Source organism: Paramisgurnus dabryanus, chromosome 11 (assembly GCF_030506205.2).
Source record: "Paramisgurnus dabryanus chromosome 11, PD_genome_1.1, whole genome shotgun sequence".
NCBI lineage: Eukaryota > Metazoa > Chordata > Actinopteri > Cypriniformes > Cobitidae > Paramisgurnus > Paramisgurnus dabryanus.
Genome location: NC_133347.1, coordinates 36958156 through 36984017, shown reverse-complemented (window position 1 = coordinate 36984017; position 25862 = coordinate 36958156). Strand labels below are relative to the sequence as shown.

The 25862-nt window shown below is 36.4% G+C and overlaps 1 protein-coding gene across 1 annotated transcript; it reads right to left on the bottom strand.

Moving 5' to 3' along the window:
- Positions 1–1874: 1874 nt before the first annotated feature.
- LOC135745331 (uncharacterized) lies at positions 1875–23504 on the bottom strand. The gene is made up of 2 exons (XM_065263638.2): positions 23287–23504; positions 1875–5546 (listed from the first exon to the last, which is right to left on the bottom strand). Exons 1-2 carry the CDS (start codon positions 23417–23419, stop codon positions 4477–4479), a joined length of 1203 nt encoding a protein of 400 aa, XP_065119710.2. The 5' UTR covers positions 23420–23504; the 3' UTR covers positions 1875–4476.
- Between the last annotated feature and the right edge of the window lie 2358 nt (positions 23505–25862).

Below are 25862 nucleotides of genomic sequence, written 5' to 3'. Positions count from 1 at the left end.
AGAAACAGCACTTCATTCCTCCACAGGTGTGCAAGCTGGTTTCTCAGCTGAAGGAATTTGAATGCAAGCAGAAGGACTCTGAGTGGGCCATTTGAGCTGTTCTCAAAGCTCAGAAAATACCTTTTTGGACTGTATGTACAATTTTTATAGTATTATGTGAGTTCAGATGTTTTAACTAGATGCCCACAACACACATGCTGCAGTTTCAAATCCCCCATGTTAAGAGGGAGGGAAGGTGGGCGATATTTGTCATTCCAGGTAGAGCTTTGCCTGTCAATGTGGAGTTGGAGGTGTAAATTTTAAGTTTTATTTTTTTACAGAAATCTCTTTATGGCATGTTGCACAGAGTCATCCTTATAAGGTTATGATTGTTATTGCTGCACTGATGTTTTATAGAAAATTTATATAATGTAATACTTCTAATGTTCTACTTGTTTTTTGTAGAAAGGTCAGACACTGGTTGCAGAGCTCTGCCTGTCGGTGTGATATGTGGAGTTGGAGGTGTAGGTTTCTGCATCCTCCTGGAGGGGGCTCCTCATTTTGCACTGACAGGTGAGACAGCAACAGCAATGCTGGCAGTTTTATTGTTATTTATTGTTATTTTGTCAATGTCTTTAACAAATCCATTTGTTATTAATGCCTGTCAGCCTGTGGGTGCTAAAAAGTTGATAGATTTGGCAGCTCCCTGTTAAAGGACATGGCTGTAGTTCTTAAAGAGAACAGCTGGTTTATGTATGTAAAATTGCTCTGAATGTGAACGTGATGTTCTGAATGTTTTAGTGGTTGTAATGTAAATATTGCAATTCATTCACTACAAAAAGTGCAATCACTTTAAAGCATTGGCAGCTGTAAAATAAATAAATAATTGTTGTGATTCTACATTTGTGCTTTATTGATGATAAACGGTATAGAGAACTGTACGGAAATAAAAAAATTAGGATTTATGTCCGTAAATGGTACGGATTGAGTACTTTAATAATACGGAATATTCCATTTAAGGTTTGATGGAAGTGTCCGTAAATGGTTAAGAAAAAGACAGGTAAATCTACGGAAATATCTGTTATAGGGTTTACGTAATTGTCCGTACAATAACGAAAAAATTTACGGAAAATACGGAATTTTCCATTTTAGATTTGATGGAAATATCCGTTAATGGTAAAGAAAGACCAGTAAATCTACAGAAATATCCGTTTTAAAGTTTACGGAAGTGCCCGTACAATAATGGAAAAAGTGCTGGTAATTAATTACCAGCACTTTTTCCGTTTTTTAACGGAACTTTTTTTAACAGTGTATAAATAGGCAACTGTGTTAACTTCCGGGTAGTCTGAGGAAGGGTTGTAGAGACCCGAAACGTTACTCCTAATAAATTTATGAAAGGGAGCTGTTTGGTGTGCGGATCCTTCTCTTTTTTGTTACTTATTCATTGATTTGATCCTGCACCCACATTTAACTTGGATGTGCGTGATTCTATTGTTTTACCCTTTTAAATAATGCATACATATATTTTGAAATATAAAAATATAAACGAGGATCAGCTATACGTTTCTTAACAAACGTGTGTTCATATGCGCAAATTTATTTTCCGTCACAACGAGCAGTGTTCGAATTGAGGGGGGTCCCAGACCTCCTATAAGCCTTGAGGGACCCCGCCAAAAAAATTGATTGGGGGTCCCCTGGTTTTTATTAAAATAAAAATACTACATGAATTTAAAATTCTCATGTTGCGCTGCCACAAAGTAAACTAATTCAAATGATTTCTGTCTGAAATAAATATTAACTCTCAAGTGCGCCTCACGCTGTTTTCTTGAGGAATTGACAGACGAGTTGTGGATTATTTTCACCTCATTGACAGTAAGAATCTTTAGAAAACTTTAGGATTAGTTTTTTTTATTCTTCTCAAACTATTATTTCACACCAGTGGCGAGGTTTCCCATTCAGATTGACGGCTGGTCCCCCAAGTCAAAAGAGACACAAATTTTTTTATCGGGAAAGCAGAAGAAATCACGCATAAATGATAATAAATGATGGTCTCTTTAATACTAATCGCTCAAATACGCATCATTCAGAAATAAATAACTATTTATAGAAAGCTTACGTTTTGCATGTGTGGTATTAAATCTTGCAAATGTTAAAATGCAAGCGATTTTAAACTATTTGAGCGCAAAATGTTAAAGTGAGCTGTTTTGTGTGCGCACAGACAATGACGCACACACATACTCAAATGGACGCACACGCATAAGCAGACACACAGAGTTGCGCGTTTCCTAGCATGCAAACAGAACGATCTCGAAATACCAGTCTTGGCACCTATTCTCAAAAAAACATTCAGTTATGTCTTAAAGTGAGTGCAAACAGTTCAGAAAGAAAATTGATCTTTGTTTCTGAAAGTAGCAGTTCTTATCTGCTTATGTTTGTGTCATTCATATTAATTTAACAACAGCAAACAAAGGAAAATCACTTATGTATTTTTAAAAAGATTAATTATATTTAATTTATACAAAGAAGACAGTGTTATTATTCATTTGATTCTATGTAGGCCTATGTACCTAAATATTACTGTTAGATCTACTTTATTTGTAACTTTGTTCTTTTCTATTTTATATGCTCATCATTTCTCATCATTTGTTCTTATTTTATTTTCCCATCCCTAGTTTTACGGATCCAAAAATTATTCGATCTATGACTCAAAAAAAAAAAACAAAGTAGTCCATTTAACCACCACTATATTGTAGAATTATGTAATTTGATTGAGGTCAGCCCTATTTCACCCCTATTCTGTTTAAAATTTCTGGCCTTGCCAGTGTTTCACACTAATTTGAAGGGTAAAAAATGTTTAGGGTTTGAGTTAAGGGTATTTAGGGGTTGCTTTGATTAAAACCAGGATCAGATGATTGTTCATGAGCGCTGCTAATGCATGCGGTGTGCATGCTTGTTAACATGTGCGCTGAAAAAAACGCTATGATGACACGCAGCTCCAGGAAATTTCTTAAGGATATATTTATATTGCTGTTCTTCAAACCTTTTAAGGTATTTTCATGATAATAAAGAATATGTTTAATAATTATGTTTGACGAGTGTTGTTTTTTAAATGCATGTTATAAACGACTCAAACTAACAGTGATTTCAGATCGATAAGGACTTACTGATCAAAAGCTGTAGTACATTAAATAGCTGTGAATAAGATCAGCTGTCCGAGTGAGAATAGTGATCGGCCACGTATTTTTGGTGGAGATCGGCATTGATCAGAGCATCCCTACTTGTAGTAGTACTGGCTAAGGTTCCTTTGCCGGCCACAGAAAAGTAACTAGACTGTTGTGCTGGACTTTTACAGCCGATTTGTGGCTAATTGACTGCATGTGAGATCTAATGGCATTGACATTGGCAATATTTTTAACAAACACTGCAAAATGCTTCTCAATGTTGACCACTAACGGGCTGCAACGTTGTCTTATAATCTTCTTCTGCACTGCAAAAAATGAATGTCTTCATTTCTTCAAATTATTTCTACAGGCATTTTTTTAGTTTTAAAGAAACATATGAACAAATTATTTTGAGTGTAGTTTTTAGAATTAATAACGGATTTGTCAAGAAATAATATGTACATTAGCATGATAACACCAGTTTAAATGCAATGGCCAGCCCAAAATTATGGTAACGCCGAATGTTGTAACGTGGCTGGCTTCGTCCTGGAAAAGTGCAAAGCACAGAAAGCAAACTTCGCAGACACAGGAAAGTGCAAATTCCAGAAAAAGTATTAGTTTTTTGTCTTGTTTTCTAATATAAATATCAGAAAATTCTTAAATGGAGATACATTTACTTGGTAAGCAAGTGGCTTAAGATAATAAAACTTAATTTTCGCAAAATCAATTTAATGACTTTTAATGCTTTTTAATGCTCAGCGGAAACCCTGCTAGACTAAAACTAAACATAATTCAGATGACTAAAATATGACTAAATTGCATCTTAGAAAAAAGACTATTACTAAAACTAATTTAAAGGGGACATATTATGAAAATCTGACTTTTTCCATGTTTAACTGCTATAATTGTGTCCCCAGTGCTTCTATCAACCTAGAAAATGTGAAAAAGATCAACCCAGTAACTTAGTTTTAATAAACCATTTTCTCCAAGCATGTGAAAAAATAGGTCATTGTAATTTGGCCCTTATTGTGATGTCAGAATAAGGTAATACCGCCCCCTTTATTTGCACTATCCAACCACAGCACAACCATTTAGTACGGAGAGCAAGAGAGAGAGGGAAAATAATTCACAGCACAATTGTGTTTCAATTACAACAAACCACCATCATTGTGATCAGTGGTTGCACTTCATCCGCTCATTTGCATTTTGAATGACACACCCAAAACGGCACACTTTTGCTCAGACCTAGATTAAGACTTAGTTTACATCTTAAAAAAAATCTCATAATATGTCCCCTTTAATTGACCTTACCCAGTACACGTCTTATGTAAAGTCTTTAACCTTTATGAGTTTTCTGGTGTGTCACTAAGTTGCCATGTTGACTGAAACTCTTCCCACAAACATTACAGTGATGCGGTTTCTCTCCAGTGTGAACTCTTTGATGAACTCTGAAACTAGATGACTTAGAGAAGCTCTTCCCACAGATCGAGCAGTGGTAGGGGTTTTCTTCAGTGTGAATTCTCTGATGGGTTCTCAAATAAGACGAAGTAGTGAAGCTCTTTCCACAGTGAGAGCAGATGTAAGGTTTCACTCCAGTGTGACTTCTCTCATGGATTTTTAAGTAAAATGAATCCGCAAAAGTCTTCTCACACTGAGAACATTTGTAAGGTTTTTCACCTGTATGAGTTCTCTGGTGTTTTACTAAATGTTCAGGTTGACTGAAACTCTTTCCACAAACACTACAGTGATGCGGTTTCTCTCCAGTGTGAAATCTCTGATGAACTCTGAAACTAGATGACTTAGAGAAGCTCTTCCCACAGATCGAGCAGTGGTAGGGGGTTTCTCCAGTGTGAACTCTCTGATGAGCTCTCAAATGAGATGAATTAGTGAAGCTCTTTCCACAGTCAGAGCAGACGTAAGGTTTCGCTCCAGTGTGAACTCTCTGATGGACCGTTAAGGAATATAACCAAGAAAAAGTCTTCTCACATTGAGAGCATTTGTAAGGTTTTTCACCTGTATGAGTTCTCTGGTGTTTCACTAAACTGCCATGTTGACTAAAACTCTTCCCACATTCACTGCAGTAGAAAGGTTTTTCACCACTGTGTGTCCTCATGTGAATATTCAGCTGAGATAAGAAGTCAAAACCCTTTCCACACTGCTGACAGTCAAACTGCTTTTTCTTTTCTGTGTGCTCTTCTGAATGAAGTTTCTTCACTTGTAAGGAAGTAAAGCTGATCTCAGATCTGGTGAAGAGTTTCTGTTTTGTGTGTTTTCTCTCATGTCTCTCTAATTGTCTCTGTGATCTGAATGTCTTTCCAAAGGTGATGCAGGAAAGAGTTTGTGCTGTCAGTCGCTCTTCTGTTGTTGAGGATGTTTCTCCATCAGAACATGATTCACTCTTCACATCTGAAAGAAACATAATAAAAATTAAAATTCTCTTTTCACTCTTAAGATCTATTCAGATGGTAATTGTTTCTCATGGGCACAGCACGTATTCTTAACATTTACAAGGGGTGGGGTAAATAATTATTTGATTGCAGTCCGAATCTAGATTTCAGCATTTTTCTCCGACCTCCCATGTAAACCTTCCGGCCACCAAAGTCGTGTTGTAATTTAATTTCTGTCCAAATCCACCTCTCTGATTTTATAAAAGGGGATCAATGCAAAAGTCATTCTTATTAGGCTACTGAATAGCACTGTATGGTCAGACAGTTCATGTTTATTACGCATTTTAAAACACCTTCATAACTGAAATTATAAGGTGGGTGAAATAAGTATTGAACGCATCAATATTTTTTCAGTACAATAAAATATATTTTTAATTAGGTTATTCACATTAAATTTCACCAGGTAACTTGAGTATGAACTTAAGTCTATGAATGAAGTTATGTGCAATGACACAGGAAAAAAGACAATTGAACAGGTTAAAGGTGCTCTAAGCGAATTCATGTGTTTTAGGCCATAATTTTTTGTTTTGTTTCATACAGTAAACATCTCCTCACTATCTGCTACACTGAACACTGTTAAAAAACGCGCTCTCTGTAGACAGCCCAGGCTCCACAAACTGCAACAAAAACAGAGTGTTCAAACCTACCACCATGAAACATAACAAAGTGTTCCAGCCAATAAACGACAAGAAGGGTATGGGAGTGGGGGTTGGGCGCGTTCATGACTCTTTCAGAAAGCATGGAAGGGAGGGGAGGAGTTAGCTACCCTCCGTTTTGTTTGACAACACGTCAAAATTCAACAGGAAGGGACATCACACAGATTCGCCAAGAGCGCCATTAAGAAAAAGCTACTCACCAAGGCAAGGAACCAGCTGAAATCCATAAGTATTTAGAAAGCAATTATATGTATGTCCAAATATTATTAGCTGGGTTAGTAAATTGATGAGCTATAAAAAGGCTTTTCGTTACCAAGGTGTCACCCAAGAAACATCTTGCAAGGCAAAGCTAGGCAAGTATATAAAGTCCTTTACATACATATGAAAAAACAAAATCTGTGAAAACCAGACATTTAAATCACAATAATTAAAAAAGATACTTGAGAATTAAAAATAACAATTAAAAAAAGAAATGTGATTAAAAAAACAGTTTAAAATTTGTAAAAAAAGAAAAAGAAAAAAAAACGGGAGAAAAAGTGACTGGAGTTTAAGTGCAGTTAGTATGAAGCAGCACAGTGCTCATTCATTAAATGCAGAGTTAAACAGATGTGTTTTTAATCTAGATTTAAAAGTGTCTACTGTTGAAGCACACCTGGGGGTTGTTCCATTAAACAATATTACGAAATAAGCCAGGCTTATTTTGTTAAGTCAGACTGATTGTCAGTCAATTCGATTCCATGAAGCAAACTTGAAAAAGTTGGAATTCAGATACAATGGCAACTTATGGTTGGAAACTGGCCCGGTGCGGGGCAGGCTGTCAGGCTTACTGTGGGTTCACACCAGCCGCGAAAGAGGCGGCAAAAACGCGCTATTCGCGCGTAGTTGGACGCTTGAACATTTGAGTTCACTCGCTTCATTCTCGCGTGAAATCCGCAGGTGAAATTCTAGTCATTCGAGAAATTCACGTGGAAATCCGCGTCATGGGAGGGGCTTCTGCGACTCCGCGGAGACTACACCACTCCGCTCGCTTCCTGCAATCACGTCACTACTACAGCAAGCTCCTGGTTGGTTAACGCGGCGCGGAATTCCGCCAAAGTTCAGATTTTTGAACTCGCGCGTTTCCCGCGGCAACGCTCAATTCGTGCGGAACGCCCTGCGCGAATGCCGCGGCTACCGCGTGTACCGCGCCGCAGGATGCCTAATCGCGTGTTTGCATTGACTTAACATGTAAATCATCCGCGCTTGCCGCCTCTTCCGCGGCTGGTGTGAATGCACAGTTAGGCTCAGTTGTTGCTTCACTATATCATATATAATTTCAATAACAGTGAAGTGTAAATAGACACTGACTCTCTGACATTTCATTTGACTTTGACTTTATATCAGTGTAAAAATGAAAGTATATACTAAATTTAACACAATTTGTCACAATAATAATTAATACAATATAGACAAGTGTTCAATTATATGGTATGTAATAGGCCTTTCAAATGGTTCGACTTATGCTAAAAAAACGAATTACAATCTTAAATACCCCAATTTAACAGCATTGTACACAGCAATACAATTCCAACAATTATATTATTAAAGCTCCACTGTGTAGTTTATTGAGTTAATTCATGTGTAATTAGTTCCACCCACTAATCAAAGTATTCTCGTAAGTGTAGAATCTGATATTTAGAATAAATACGGGCGAGTCACTCGTCTGGCTGAATCCATGATGTGCCTCCATCTTTGAAATACATTTCCCGACGAGGTACATTCCTATATTTCAAGCTCCGCCTTTCGCGCTTTCAGACTACACTCAGGCTGGCCGCTAGCTGAAGCCTCCTGAGGTTGCATGTGTAGGCGGTATATGTCATCAAGACAGTCTTATTTCAGAATATTAACAATTATAAAGCTTACAATTATTCTTAGTTTATTGTAAATTGATGTAATATGCTTATGACTTGCGATTGTAATGCTCAGTTAACTTAAATAAACCAGGCTTGATGACGTATGCAGCCTGCGTAGACTGAAATCCTTCGGATTCAACAACAGCCACACACCGTGATGATCCCGCGATCTAATGCTTTGATTTGAGGCAGATTTGAAAAACTGTTGAAGACCTATTCTCGAGGACATTAAAACAAGTCGCCAAGGAAGCGAAAAGGAGATCTAAAATGACAACGCGACAGGAAAAACATCAAGACCAAAGTCAATATTGGAGTTAGTTTTCCAAGATGGGGCTCAAGGGACACTGAAGTTGCTACTTTCTATATTCTCTACAGGTAATTCAGCATATTTGTTTAAATCTATACAGTCTATGGTGTAAACTCAAAGTTTTATAGTTCCTTGGCTAACTATAGCATGGTTATGTATAACTCTTGTTAGTGTAAATATGCATGTGGTTTAATGTGTACGAACAGCCACACGCCGTCTCTCCGCCCATTTATGTAATCTGAGGTACTGAGATAAATGTTTTTCATCTTTTCTGACCTCTAGCACAAACACACGGTGACAGCCCTATTTTTAGCCTTTCATTGATAAAACTAACGCCGCTGATCTGCGCGTCTTTCGTTTAATTTTACAAGCGTGTGAAAGTTGAGCGATCTTATTTCACCCAATATCAGAAAAAGCTCTTACATATACACGGACATGTAACATGTTTACATAAAACATAAGCATTGGACTCTGACATAATATTAGTTTGCGTCCATTTAAACCCGTCATTACTCCCGCTCATGATTAAATGACAGGAGAGGGACTCGTCCACAGACCATCCCCTCAGTAATCTGGAGAGAAGCGGTCGAAAATGGACAAAAAGAGACGGATTTAAACACCAAGTGTAAACGTGATGTGTCTCTCTCATCCACTTGTGATCCGATAGACGAAAACACACCTTAATTCCAAGTGTAAAAGCCCCGGGGATATTTTTTCTTGCGTCAATGCTACGTTTATGGTTGCTTTTTGTAAGTGATTTAAAGAAAATGAATAATGAAATAATGAATCTGACTTTATCCATGTTTAACACAAATCTGTGTGCTATGATGGATCACAGGCAAATAAAAAAACACTGTAAATTGTTCATTATTTTTCATTGCTTTTGCTTTGTACTGGATAGGCCTGGGGCGGTAACTGGATTACCGCCATACCGCGGTCACGTGACCCATGCCGCGGGTCTGAGCTCCTCACCGTCATAACCGCAAAAAAAAAAAAAAAACTTGAAACATTGGTCTGCACTTGTGTGTATATGTGGGGATGTTATAAACGCAGCTTGTTAACAACCTCAACTTGTTAACTGAACATTAACTAATATGATTTTAATATTAAATTGTCATTGAGTAGAAATACAGGTGACGTTGTCTGTCACTCGTTAAAAGTAATATAAACATTTTATCTAATTTGAACGTGCAAACAACCGCAACAGATCAACAACAGAATCAGGTTTCATACATTATAAAATTTTCACGCAACATAAAGAGCACGCGATCAGTCCGAGGATTAATATCCAAAGAGGTTAGATTGTCTCTTTTTTCATCTAGCCTACAACAGTGGCAATTTCTAAAGCAGGACACATTTCAAACAGTTTTGCTTTTGCGTCTTTATTCTCCGTTTGTGGAAAAAGACAGATGTTTAGGTAAGGGTCGAGGACAGAAGCGTTCTGTCTGAGGATGCGCAACAGAGGCGGACTGCCCAGGCGCGCGAGAGACAGCCGCGGCATGCCCGGGCGCGCGCGAGACAGACGGACCGCGTCATCTTGCGCACACACACGCGTCTCAGTGCAGCTTCCGAGCTATAATCAAGCATGGACACATATGCAGTACAAGTGATTTCCCATACAAATGTTTATTTTACCAGACCATCAGGGAAGCAATAATTCGCGTCATTTACAGGCTATTCACAAATTAAGGATAGAAAAGTGGCGAAATGTATGTAGGACGTGTGGACACGCACAATGCGTTAACATTTTTTAACTGATAATATTAATTGTTTAAGTTGTTGAATGTTGAAATTGAAGAAATGTGGAAGGAAATAATATTTACTTTACATGTTCCTTAAGTAATTTGCACGTGTTTTGTATTGAAGATAAATAAATCATGTTATTTAACTCGTTGTCTTGCCAATAAACCGCAAAACCGCGGGAATTTGTTGATTACCGACCGCGGTAAAAAAAAAAAAAACGGCCCACCCCTAGTACTGGAAGCCATATTAACCTTGGCATAACACGGCCATCGTACAAGGTAAAACGAGCTCCAAATGGGGGGGGGCTGGAAAGTAATATGCAGTTGGTTGTCATATAGTATTTCACCGAAGGATGGGAGTAGAAACTATACAGTGGAGCTTTAAAGAAGTGACAAAAAACTGTATCTAAATCCATCTAATTGCAGTATATTGGCCTACATTTAAAAAGAAATTCAGATTCAGATTAAATATACGACACACACACCTCAAGTACAGTCATTTATTTTTTGTGGTGCAGTTGAGTTTTGTCCCTTCAGTAATAGCAAGTTATTTTATAGATTTACAGTAGCCTACTTGTATCTTTCTCCAGTTGTTAAATTTCCAAATATCCAACTTTTTCATATGTAAAAGGCAGCACTTGTTCAACATCTTCATGTTGTCTGCATTCTGTAGGAACAGAAAGTGTAATTATTTGATGGTACTGTATGCTCTTGGACGTTTTTTAAGGATCAGTGTCCTGCAAACAATAATTGTTGGAAAATTCACACTATGAGCACCTCACCACACAAGTAAGGCTTTAGACTTATAATCAGTGCTTATATCTCAGGCCTCTCTTCAACTAAGCATTACCCTAAAACCATTAATGACACTTTATCTGTCAACACTTGTGGTTGAAACCAGTGGTTTATAATCTCTCATACTCCCATGGTTTAACATGATGAATGGTGTCTCTATAATGCACACATAATTTGCCATCACTATAAAATAGAAATGTTTTGTGTAACATGTAATGTCAACATTTTAACCCCCAGGGGTCCAAAAACGCGGGGACGCGTTTTGACGTGTTTTCTCCTTATCATAGCAGAATCAACTTAAAATACTCCATCATTAATAATCAAACACTTACGTGTTCGACATCATTTGAAACTCTGAAGGGTCCTCTTTAATTAGTATACATTCACAATAACAAGAGATCTTTGTGTTTTTGTCAAATAAAGAAAATAAACAGGGTGCGCATTTAGACATTTCTGTCTCCGCCAGCTGTCTCTCAAAACAGAGCTCATTATCTTTAATTCGGTCACGCCCACAGGCTGTTGAGATAGTAATGAAGAGACCAGCAGTTCCAACAATAATAAACAAAGCGTAAAGTTTGATCAGATTTAAAGACTTTACCGCATGTTTGGATTATAACCTTTATACACACACGTGAGGAATATCTTCATTAATGTCTGGACATTGAGGAAAAGAAGCGTTTATCTTTAACGTTACCTAAGAAGAAGAACAATGGAAGACGCAATGGAGGAGGATATATTCCTGAAGAAACTGTAAGTCATTTGTCTTCATTTATATTTGCTATCATGTAATATGTGATGGCTTATGCAGTTCAGCCTACATAAGCAACCTCAGCAGACTGCACGCTTCGGATTGAAAAACTTTCGCATTGTTTACAAACGAGTACGCGCGTGATCACGTAATGGTGGATTTTAGGGATGCACCGAATATTCGGCCACCGAAACTTTTATCACCGAAACAATACGGCCGAAATGTTGTGATGACGCAAACAGAAACCGCGACCTGCACGTGCTTGTCTGAAACAACATGTATGCGGCGTGGATGTATTTAACCGCAAAAAGGTGCTAAACTACGCAGTACGCACAGAGGCACATGCGGTTGTGTCCGGTCCAGACGTGATCATCACAGTGAGTACGCTCTTCAAAGATCAGAACTCTTGATGTGTAAACTTTAGAGAGAATCGCGCAAATGTGTCTCATACTGTATAGTTCATTAACATACATGTGCCGAATAAAGCAATGAAAAACAACGTAACGTTTTTATGCTGCGCTGTTTGGGATTCGCCTTCGTTCTCTGTGTGCGCGCGCGTGTTTAAGTGCCCTCAATAGTGGAGTGAGACGCAAACAAGAGAACGTAAAATCTTTCTGTTATTGACAGGGCACATATAAACAAAATTCTTTTTCTAATAAAAACATTTGTTTATGTCTTAAGAGTATGTATAGATTACAGTCATAAACAGTCTCTGCTTATTTAAAGAGACTAACCTCAATTCACCTACTTAAGTCTAACAAAGAGACAAATAGCTCTAAAAATAATAATATATTTAATTTATACAATAAAGACAGTGTTATGACTCATTTAATTCGATTTCTGTTCCTAAGGCTAATGTTAGCCCTTCAGGGTACCCCCAGGATTGTCAAACCTAAATTCAAGGCCTTTTTAAGACCTTTTTAATACCACTTCAAATGAAATTTAATACCTACATCGCGCCCATTCGAGTAGAATAAATAATTTTAAATAACGTAATATAGCTCAAATAATTACTATTTAAAAGTGTTTGAACATTCATGACAACATGCCTCTGAAAGGCCCAAACGGCCTAACCCTTATCTTTACCCAACAATCAAAACCAACAATCAAATAGATTTAATAGATTTAAATGTACATTTATTGTAAATTTGAAAATCCCTAAATCAGGGATGGGCAACTGGAGGGCCAGGGGCCACATGTGGCCCTCCTCTTTATCTTGTGCAGCCCGCCACGTTTTAATATGACCATTATATCGGATAAGGTAATTTATGTTAAAACAATAGCCTTGTTTGATCCATGAAATAAGCTGCAAACCAAACAATAACACCAATTTTAAGGTATTAATTTTTTGCTGTTTAATATAGTTAAGATAATAACAACATCTAATACCACTCATCAGTAATGCTCCGAACCAGAACAATACTAACAAAATTAACCATATTATGGCAAATGAAACAAAAACCCCTCAAACACAACAACAAATTAAAATGTAATGCTATTTTGACCCTAAAAAGACAAGAGATCTGTTCACTGCACCAAACAAAAAACTGGACACAAGCTCATATATAGATATATTTCTGTCAATCTTTTCTGTTAATCTTTATACAGGACCATACTAAAGTTTTCTAATGCTAACTTAGTGTGACAATGTAAATATGTAGCCTATAGTATATATTGCAAGATGATATTATCTAATTAAACAGTAAACAAAATATATAATAGCTTTCAAATTTGCGTTATTGTTGCAGCTTATTATTGCATGGATCACACAAGACTATTGTTTAACATATAAATGATCTTCTCTGACATAATGATCATATTAATGTCTTAATATGTCTTCTCTACCTAGATTTACTAGAGACGGATTGTGGAACAGAAGATTGTGTGTGTCACTGATTAAATCAAACAACCAATCACAGGTGCTTGGACACCCGTTATTGTCCTTCCCTCACAGTCCCAAAGTCAACTTAATCGAGCAAGTGCGTGTTGTGTTACAGCGAGCGCATAGAGAGAGTCGAACGAGCGCTCATCCCACCCTTTACTTTATCATCCCAGCCTTTTTACTTAACTTTTTACTTTGCTCGCGTGACTGCATTTCTGCGCTTTGAACAGAGGTGCGCTCTCGGGAGGACGTTTTTCAGCGCGCGAATAGTGTTCTGTGAACACGCGAGAATGCTTTCCCGCGCGTGAATAGTGTTCTGCGCGCTCGCTAAGATGCTGTTCCAAACATGGATAGTGTTCTGCGCTCGTATCTATCACTCGCGCGTGGTTTTCGTGAGTTTTGTGTCTGAATTAACAGCATATAAATCTATTGATCATTTGAAAAATTAAGACCTCCGTGAAAAATTCAAGACTTTGAGGTGAAATTCAATACCTTTTAAGGCCTTAATATGGGAAAATGAAATTCAATGCTTTTTCAAGACTTTTAAGACTCCGCGGGTACCCTGGCCCTTATTACTGTGCAGTTTTGTTCTTTTTTTATAAATGTTTGTAATTTCTTTATTTGTTATTAGATTTTCCCCACCCCCTTTATGCTGATCTGAAAAATAATCCGATCTGTGCCTCAAAAACTGTAATGTGATCTGAACCGTGAGTTTTGTGATCTGTCACACACCCCTAGTAAAGTTAGTACACAGTGATAGCCATAAATGCATTTGTACTAATAATTGGCATAATAATTTATTTCGGTGTTTCGGTTTTTCGGCCTTGTTTTCCTCATTTTCGGTTTTCGGTTTCGGCCAAGAATTTTCATTTCGATGCATCCCTAGTGGATTTCATTGTTACATGCTGTACAGTGTTAGACACCGTTATTCACTTTCATATCCTTCATGGCAACTTTGAGTAATGCTGCACTGCTGTATCTTTTAAGTGTGTGCTGTAATATGATTCCATGTTTACATGCTTATTTACAAACTAGTTTGCGCGATCACGTAATGGCGGATTTCATTGTTAGATGCTGTACAGTGTTAGACACAGTTATTCACTTTCGTATCCTTCATGGCAACTTTGAGTAATAATTTTGCACTGCTGTATCTTTTAAGTGTGTGCTGTAATATGATTCCATGTTTACATGCTTATTTACAAACTAGTTTGCGCGATCACATAATGGCGGATTTCATTGTTAGATGCTGTACAGTGTTAGACACAGCTATTCACTTTCGTATCCTTCATGGCAACTTTGAGTAATAATTTTGCACTGCTGTATCTTTTAAGTGTGTGCTGTAATATGATTCCATGTTTACATGCTTATTTACAAACTAGTTTGCGCGGTCACGTAATGGCGGATTTCATTGTTACATGCTGTACAGTGTAAGACACCGTTATTCACTTTCGTATCCTTCATGGCAACTTTGAGTAATGCTGCACTGCTGTATCTTTTAAGTGTGTGCTGTAATATGATTCCATGTTTACATGCTTATTTACAAACTAGTTTGCGCGATCACGTAATGGCGGATTTTATTGTTAGATGCTGTACAGAGTTATTAGACACAGTTATTCACTTTCGTATCCTTCATGGCAACTTTGAGTAATGCTGCACTGCGGGATCTGCTGTAATATGACATTGTTTACAGTTTCTTATACAAGTTAAGTTTTTGAATAGGGTGTTTTCCCAAATAAACTGAAAATGTCCTACTAACCTTCATTTCTATTTTGATTATATTGTTAACTTCTTAACTCTTTCCCCGCCATTGACAAGATATCTCGTCAATTAAGAGAAAACGCTTTCCCGCCAATGACGAGATTTTCCGTCTTTCCGCAATACCGCTATTATCCACCAGGTGGCGCTCTTCCGCAACTTTTTAAAAGCGGAAGTATTGCCCTATGGCAAGCTGCTGCATGTCCGTGTCTGTTTTAAAGATCGCTCTGAATCTGATCTCTATGAAAAGTCCGTCACAAAAATGGAATTATCTCTGCTTTTTGCTCAAAATATGGTGTTTTTGCAAAAACCTACCCATATTCAAAAGATACGGCCCCTCTAAACAAAAAGTGTCTTACAATTTCTAAATCAATATATTGGTTTATGTGAATGAGTGGGCAGGATGATTTTCAAATCATTTTAAAGAAAAAACTCTAGACTACTAGATTCTGTTTAGGAAAGTCTTGTTAAAACATGTTTAGTATGGGTTTTGTGGAATTATATCAGTGACTTAAAATGTTTGCTTTTTTAAAAACCACGCATAAACATTTTTCTCTCAAAAATACAAACACGTACATACATGTAGCTCATATAATATTTTAGCCCAGTTTGTGCTGAACACAGTGGTATGAGACACTTGACATTATTATGTTTTAAAGCAATTGAAAAAATACTAAATGTAAGAGCATGTCAGAACCTCTGACAGTGTCCCAAAATGGTCGGACCCCAGAGGGTTAAACATTCCTTGTACTACTGTAGATGGCATGAATTAAGATGTTGTCCACCCACCAGTCTCTCACTGACCTCTTGATTTTTTTCAAGGCAAAGAGTTATTCTACAGAAATCAAGCAGTGCTGCTGATAGATCTCTCCTTAGTGCCAGTCAACTTCAGTCTTCTTTGGCAGCTGACATCATGAGATTAGCCACTTCTAGCAGCTGATTATGCTTATATAATGCCCCCAGATAACAAAAAGTTACATTTAAAGTTAAATGTATTAAAATAATTCCTCAGCTAAATATTTATTATAGGTTACAGAATATATTATGAATAATAAAAACAAGTAAAGACAGTTGGCTTTGTATAGGTTTAAAGGTCACATATTTCTTAGCCTTCTACAGTTTTATTTTAGGTTATGATGTCCTTAAGAATATATATTTGCAGTTTAAGTACCAATATAATATAACTATATATTTTTTTACAGCACCTCTTTCAGGAGCTCTGCTAAGAACAGGTCGTTTTGGTCTGTAATAAGTATTATTCATGAGCCTCTCTTCTGATAGGCCAGTTGTTTTTTGAGTGAAATAATCAGATGAAATAACGTTACCCATGGAAGTACACTAAATGTTAGTTTCTGTACCCTAAATGTTAGGTTAGTTAACCAACAGAGACTAAGAGATTTTAACCTTACCATGTTTAACTCAGTAAACAAACAGACACCAACAGGGCCGGTGTCTGTAAATTTAGAAAACAAACAACGTCTTTCCAACAGATATTCTATCAAAACTTGTGGCTACCAAATACTTTAACGTTACAAAACAACACATAAGCATCTAGTTAGCAAAACGTTAGCATCACTTTAGCATTGCGTAACTGTTTACAATGTATCATTTCAGTTTTCTCTGGCTCCATAATGTTACTTAAAAGTTAGGACTGCATGATAAATTGCATGCGATTGTGTCGCGCACCTCTTTAGTAAAGCCGGTTCATTGATTAGTAGTAAATCACCATCAGCTGCTTTCAGAAGCGACAACCGGCTTTACTACTAATCAACGCGATGTGCGTGATAATCGCATGCAATCCTACTTAGAATGTGTCGAATCTAATTGCAACATCTTTGATGAGTAGATTCTTGGAGAAACCACCATTGAACTGCCACATTGAAGCAGTCGCTTGTGAAATGTTTAGGACAGAACTATTTGTTGAGGAATTTCTGAATAAATTAACATTAGCCATTGTTTTTGTATATTAATGTTTTTCAGAAACCTGTGCAATGATTTCGTTTCCTGACATCCATCAATTGAACACATTTTCAGGACGTGGTGTAATATTCCTTAGGGGTTTGTTTGGCAAAAAGAGGGTGGGACGGTAGACAGTGCTCGGGGTGGAGACTGAAGGTGGCAACTATGCATTTGTGACATAGCGAGTTTACAAAAGTACAAACAAACCGTTTTAACACACAGCTACTTCAAGCAGGCTGTGTGAATTTGACTCTTAAATAGGGCTGTGCAAAAAATCGCCTACTATTCCACATACTATTCCCATGTGCGTTTTATCAGTAAAGCCGGTTCGGTGATTAGTAGTAAATCGCAATCAGCTGCTTTCAGATGGAGCAGCATTTACTATACAGAGCCCTAGTTCACAGATAAGTTAGGCAAATTCGGGTTCATAATCGAGGAAAATTGACTCCGATAATCTATGTGATTTTGCCTAGCTTCTTGGTGAACTACGGCTCTGTATAGTAAATGCTGCTTCATCTGAAAGCAGCTGATGGCGATTTACTTCTAATCAAAGAACCGGCTTTACTGATGAAACACACATGACAATCGGCGGTGTTTTTTTGCACAGCCCTACTCTTAAATGACTGTTTTGAAATGTATAGACATTGCTAATGTGTCATCATCATGACGTATTCCCAGTGGTGAACGCAAAGCATTTTGGGAATCTGCGGCACAAACGTACAGGCGCCAGACTTCTTTGCATGGAGTGAAGGACGCAGTGCTCAAAAATCTGTCTACTTGCTGTGTTATAAACTGGAATAGTCGTTCTCATGATAAGTGCAATAAAGCTTTAGAACGGAAAATCCTTTTATCGTTTTCAAACGTGGAAAAATATTAGTACAAGCCATGTTTCAGAGGTGACAAAAAGGCGACGAATGGCATGGATAACAGCAGTAAGGAGACCCAAGATAAAATAATTTTTATTAATAAAGGCATAGAACCAGTTTATTTGTAGTGCACTGACAACAATTTTGTATAATTATTTAATAATTTAATAAATAAAAAAACTGAGATATGTTTGGTAATTGTATTTGAACGAAATTGAAATTAATTTTGTATTTCATATTAGAGCCCGACCGATATGCATTTTTTGGGACCGATGCCGATACAGATATTAGGGAGTAAAAAAACACCGATAGCGATATATCGGACGATATTCTTTATGTGTATATTATAGTACAGTACACATATACTACAGTATATTATACTACAGCAGGCTACTGTACATATAATACACTATATACATTAACAGAATATACTATTTATAAATGCTTTTTTTGCAATGATCACTCACAAATGTGGTGATCAAACACTTAAAATGACGTGACAAAGATATGTAATATAGGCAGGTGTGTTTTACAAGTTAACATTAAACTTTATTATCCAAAATGATTCTAATATAAGTGCACAAAACAGTAAACTTGACTAATTATAAATAACTTTAAAACACAAACAAAACAAAATACATATAACTTAAATGATTGTCAGTTTTGACGAGAATAATGTTATATTGGGCTTATTTTGAAAATGGAAACTTATAAAGTCATTGTTTATTAGCTTTACAATAAGTTATGTACTTCACAAATCAATTAGAAACTTACTGTTAAGACGACAATGCTTTACTGACAACATACTGATGTAGGCTTATGTTTAATGTACTGCACAACGTTTTTATAACATGAACCCACAGTGTTCTGCCGGGACTTTAAACTTTTATAAAACTAAAGCGTCTTCTCTCCGCCTCTTTAATTTAGCGAGGGTGTAAAGTTGCGCGAGCTTATTTAATCAATTTCTTTGAAATGAGCATGTTCAGTAACAGGACAAGCAGCTGTACTCCCACAGACTGCGCATCAGTTAAAGCGCGTCCTTTCTCCGCCTCGCGTCATTTCTTCCGCTTGCGTTTTAAACAACTCGCAAGTGGACAAAAGAGACGGATTAAAAACACCAAATGTAAACCGGAATGTGTCTCTCTCGCCCACTTAAAATCCAATCGACCAAAGCGCGTCTTAATACCAGGTGTAAATGTTGTGAAGAAACCGCGTGACTGCCTCCACCTGAACTGAGAGACTGACTGAAGTGAAGGGGGTGGAGGATTGGCTGGTGTCACTACAGTGAGTGACCTGGGTCACCATTAGCAACCAGTAGGGCGCACTCTGCTGGACAAACCAGGACTTACATCTTTCAAAAGCATTTAATGTCTTCTGTAAGGAACGTTCAGATCGGCTTCATATCTGCGGCTTATACGCCGATACAGATATATCTGCGACATGCTCATATCGACCGATAAAATCAGCAAAACGATAAATCGGTCAGGCTCTATTTCATATCAATATAATTGTTTCCCTTAACATTTTAATTAACACTAACTTTATTCTCATCTTAATTATAAAATGTATTTCTGTACAAAATAATATTACCAATTAAAACACATTTGAGAGATAGAGAGAGAGAGTTTTTGGTCAAGTTACAGTTTGACAAGTTTACAGTTTGACAAAAGCACAATGTTGTATTGAGTGTACAAATATGTGTAAACATTTTGCAGTTTGAATGATGTCCTGTATAACCAAAATGACGGAGTATGTTTTCATATTTCCTGTTTGATCGCGCCCGCGCCTCTCTCTCACTCTTCTTCTTCTTCCTTTATTTCTTAACGCCATTCCAGCATGTACGGCTATATTCATGGTGAGAACCAGGTAATCCATACACAAGTTTTATTCAGACAAGTTGATTCATACACAAGTTGGCCGAGGGACAATTTGTTATCTCCAATTTGATTAACTTGCGTGTTTTTGGCCTGTGGGAGGAAACCGGAGTACCCGGAGTAAACCCACGCTGACACAGGAAGAACATGCAGAAACTCCACACAGAAAGGCCACCTGCCCTAGCCGGGGCTCGAACCGGGAACCTTCTTGCTATCCTCTCTCTCACTCACATATCTCGTCTTTGTATGAGGATTTAGTTTTAGGCGGTATGGTGTGAACAATGTTTTCTTTAGCCTGCTGCATTTTGTAGGATTATATTCTGTTTTTCACGCTAATTTTAAATATTATTAAATATATATTTTAAAAATTAATTTTTTAAAGACACTGGAATAAAAATCCAGTTAACAATTATTGGTTTCCTAAAACGTTTTCCTAATGTTAGTTTTTGGTTCCCAGAACATTATTTTTAAAGGTTTGTTTTGGGTAGCCAGGATAGTTTTCTTTGCCAAAACAGAATGTTTATGATAGTAAAACATTAGCTTAACAAGCTATAAAGTTGGGCTAACGTTCCCCTCACCAGGGGTGCAATAAAGGGGAAGATAAGGATGATTCTAAGGGCCCTGGTCATAGGGGGCCTAGCAGAACCCCATATGAGTTCGGTGTGTGCATTCGCATGCTCTCTGTTTCTCGAAGAATTGGGTGCATCGGAAAGCTAGCTCCGTGTCACATTGTATAGTTCCATGTTTCTGAACTTGAGCCGAGTTGTATGCATTAGAGCAGTGTTTCTCAATCCTGGTCCTCGAGGACCCTCTCCAAAAAGTTTTTATTGATTGGTCAGCCTGACCTAAATCCAACATGGCCACCGGTGGTGCAGGACAGTCAGATTTTGTGGTAAGCAAATGTTTATTAACCTTACTTTTCTTCTTTAAAGGTCAAGTTCTTTCGGATCCCATTTTTTAACTTTAGTTAGTGTGTCATGTTGCTATAATAGCATAAATAATACCTGTAAAATGATAAAGCTAAAAGTTCACTGCCAGGCGATATATTTTCTTTAATAGAATAGAATTGAATTCCTCTTTCAAAGCCTACAGCGAACGGCCGGTTTTGACTACAGCCCTCTACTTCCCGCTTTAATGACGTCACTAGAATTTTTTTTTTTAAACTCTGCCCACAGGATTACGTCAGTCGTCACCTAAGCTAACGGAAAGCTAAGCTGCTATCGAATCACAACACACTAAACAAACTACACAATCAGAACTCATTAAGTATTTCTGAAGGAGGGACTTCATAGAACAAGGAAGACATCAGACTGTTTTGAAGACAGTGAAAACAGCGGTATACAGATAAGTCAATTGTGTTAAATTGTGTGAAAACACGTTATATTGTTATATACAAATCAAAGCTTTAAAACCACGGAAAGAACGGGACCTGAAAAATAATACTGCTAATACTACTTAATATCCAGAATGTCTCCCTAACAAGCAAATGAGTTAAATCTGGTGTGTTATTTAAGGAGACATAAAACATTCTGGGAGGGGGTCTATCATCGAGGACCAGGATTGAGAAACACTGCATTAGAGGTCTTCACGGATGACCTGAGGCCGTACAATTCCTGGTCTATATTTTAAACTGTCAGTCGGGTCCAGGTCGGCCCCAGTTTAATTAATTTGGGTCCTGGATCTGATTAACATTGTTTGTAATCCCCAAGTCAGTCAGCGCTAAAGTGCATGTGCAGTCTCAAGTGTACCTCTGGTTTCTAGGCGATAACAACTGGCTCTTGTTTTGAAAGTCATGCGCTGCACTTTCTTTCTCCCATTTAAATAATAATATTATTAATGAATCATCTTTTTATATCCAACATTTTGCTCAGAAAGCACAGAGATTGTAGCTACTAAATCAAGCCCATTGCACTGAACGAGCAATAGTTAATATGTAAGTTGACTCAAGATATAAAAACTTAAAGCTGTCATGTTAAGTCACCCCTCACCGGGACAGCAAGTATACTTCTGAATCTGATATAATAAATGGATAAAGCTCTTTTAATCTGCAAGCGAGGAATAGAAAGATAAAGAAATGATTACTGCGTCTGCTCTATCTTTATAATAAGTGATTAAAGCTACATAAACCATTATAAAACCGGTCACATTTATAATCTCTATACCTGTTTATAATTTTCCTACATTGTCTATTATTAATATACTATTCATATTATTGTATTCAGCAGAGTTTAGTAGTATTTTTACACCTCTCACAATGTTAACGTCACCAAGAGAGTTTTGGGTTGGATTTATGAACTATAATGTGAAATTAATATAAATGTTTAATAAATCAAAGTATTGGGTTTTGTCACTATTCACTCATTGTTTGTCACGCATACTGTGAACAATTTTTTTTGATTGTGGGTAATAATGATTGCCTTTTTTACCAGCTAGACTGCAAAAAAATGAATGTCTTAGTATTTTTGCCTTGTTTTCTAATATAAATATCTGAAGATTCTTATTTTTTTTATGCGAGATGCTAATCAGACTCAATGGATTATGCTAAGCTATGCTAAACATGCTACCGCCAGACGTGGAGATCAGTTAAATTGATTCCAAAACGATAAAAATCAAGTGTTTAACTCTAGGGGAGCTGGAAAACAAGCATATTTTCAAAAAAGTGGAGTGTCCCTTTAACGAATACAACCTTATTGTAAAGTGTTACCATTATTTTTTGTCGTTTTAATTAGATTACAACCAGAAAATACAGCACATTTGTATGCTATGCAGTATTAAAAAAACATCTTTTATAAATGTGAAATATTTCATGTGATTTCCTCTAACACTTCACAGGAAAATGTAGGATGTTTTAAATATAAATTATTTTTAATTACTTCAGTCTCTTCAGTAAAGTTCAAGAAGTGTTTAGAGACAAGAAAGGTCACATTAAATACTGAAGATACTTTTATCTGAAGAAACCACGCTGTTATGAAAATATACATTTAATTACCGCTAATGTTATGCTAACGTTTTCTAAACCAGAAACTAACGTCTCTTGACGTTCCCTTAACTTAATCCTGTGAGCGAAACTGCACGTCTAATAGTGTTTTTATGTATCATACATCTATCTAAAATAAGTAAATACATTTCCATAAAATGAGGGGGATTAAATCAATATATTTAATTCAATTCTCTATAATAATTATTCATTAATTATTGTGAAAAGACAACAGAAGAAACATACCTGAAGGAATAAACTCATCATCTTCATCAGTGGGATCTTCCTCTTCTGTAGGTTCAGTTTTTATTTCTGTATGTTCAATGTTTATTTCTGTAGGTTCAGTTTTTATCTCCATCTCATCTCTCATCATCAACATCTCAAAATTAAAATCTCGGAGATGAGAATCTCTTTACAAAAACAACAAACAGATGTAAACACACAGCGTTGGATGCTCGTGTCTCTTCTTCTTCTTCGTGTTTAATGGGGGTTCACAATCTTCGGTAGATCATTAGCGCCATCTACTGCTCTTTGCTGTGGTAATGGATTGAATCTATTCATTGGGTTTAACTGTGACACTATTGCCATCTTCTGGAGATGTTTAACTCCTGCACACAGTCACGTCAATTTCTTGTCATAAGTCTCGTTTTACCTGGGTAAGTCCATACAGAAATGTAATATATTTACATACATATATGTAAACCATTTTTAAATATATATATATATATATATATATATATATATATATATATATATATATATATATATATATATATATATATATATATATATATATATATATATAAATACATAAAAACGAAGCCTTAAACTGATGTTGCATGTGTAAATATTCACATATATGTAGGTATGATGACAAAATGTTCAAAAACGCCAAAGCTCAAAATTATTAATTAAGAAAGTTATGATATTTTTAATATTAGAAATCAAACGAAAAGTTATTTACATGTTTTTTGCTTATAACGTTCTCATTTCATCAGATATTTGCATAAAATTTTAACAGACGTAGAATTTTGGCTGTTCTTTAAATGAAATCATGAACATTTACTGTTTTAGTTGGAATGGGCCATTTAGTTGGAATTAGTTTGTCATATTCAGACTCAGACCCATGGTTTTTAGAACAATATTTTAAATATTATTTAAAAAACTTATCCGAACCATTAAGCAGACATAGAATTTAGATGTAGGCAACAGTAAATAATAACAATGCAATGTAATGTAATTTGTTCTTTACAGAGATAACAGGGAGATAAAGAGTGTTTTTTCCTCCACAGCGTTCACCATTCTTGGTGTTAAATGCATTTAAATGAATACATTTAATTTATTCACTTTTATTTAAATGGATAAAAACTAATTAAGCTGTAAGAATGTCATTCTGAAACATAACTGTGATTGATCAGCATTGGCTACTTAAATTTAAGAGAATTATCCAAAATCGTCCGTACAGAAAACAATTAGGCCTACTTAAGAAATTTTATATCAGAGCAGGATCTGAGCAGGAATTGGTTTATCTGTGAACCTGATCGGACACTTGCCTGGGACACTTGAGTGGAGTGTTTGTACAGAAGAGCGGAATTATAGCGGAGCTTTGCTTCTTTCATGAGTCTGTTCCAATGTGTGTGTCTCTTATTTTGAAGTTCTGTCTGTGTCTGCCATGTTTTGGAGTTCTTTGTAGTTCTTTTGTTTCATTGGTCTGCGTGCTGATTGTTCCCCCAGGTGTTTCTCATTTCCCAGTGTATATAACCCCAGTGTTTGCCTTGTCTGATGTAAAGACAAACATCTTTTTAAACAAGAAGATTATGTTGATTTAAGAGAATCAGTAGCAATTTAAATTGGGATTTTTTTATGTGGGGAGGGGCTCTGTGGGGAGAGGGGTTTGAGGGGTAAAATGTTTAATAGGCTACTGATGACAGCAAAGCCATTGGTGTGTTTCAATGACATTATGGATCTCTGATAGGATTTCATAAGGTTCAGCTTTAAAGCTGTGCCAGAGGTTGACCCAAACTTTAAAACCTGGGCCTGTATGTATAAAATATCTCAGAAATGATCTTAAGAATAGTCTTCATCTATGACTTAATTGTCAAAAATTCTTAGGAGTAGGACCAGTCTGAGAGTAGGAGACGTTTATAAAGAAGCTGAAACCAACTTTCAGTAAAGTGTAAGACTAATTCTTAAGTGCTGCAAACTGAGGACTACAATGATTTCAAGCTATATGTCCAAATGCCGGCGGCGGTATTTAATCACAGCAGCATGTGACACCATACATTTATGAATCATGAAGACATTACAATTATATTAGTATTTAAATATTTTAATTTAAATTTTCTTCAAGAAATGTTTAATAATATTACAAATAAGTACATGCATTTATTTTACATGATTATGCATCATTTCGATTAAGTTTCAACATGTTAATGAAATGGACAAACATAATGTTATTAAAAAATAATTAAGATGAATCACATCATTTGATTTCACTCAGAAGCTGTTTATAAAGAAAAGACTAAAGTTTGCAAACACTTAAAAAATACTTTGATGATCAAGCCTGAACAAGATGATCAAGTTAAGTTGGATTTCTCCACTTAAACACCATTGTAATTTTTGCCATCTTTGTCACTTTCACATTTGGCTTGCTCACTGCTAACTTTATGTTTTGGGTCAGGGTTGTATACTCTATTAATATCACTTTATATGTAATGGTGTCATTGCAATCTTTTAGATACTTCACATTTTTGATTGTAGATTTTATTTACATTTTAAGAAGTTTTATTTGCCTATCATATATTGTAAAACGAAAAAGCGTC

What these genes read in the sequence shown, in the direction of transcription:
- LOC135745331 (XM_065263638.2), bottom strand. Translation starts at nt 23,419, where the DNA reads ATGTTGATGATGAGAGATGAGATGGAGATAAAAACTGAACCTACAGAA. An exon ending in TGATGAGTTTATTCCTTCAG is followed by an intron (nt 5,547 to 23,286) that starts GTATGTTTCTTC and finishes TGTTTCTTTCAG; the next exon opens with ATGTGAAGAGTGAATCATGT.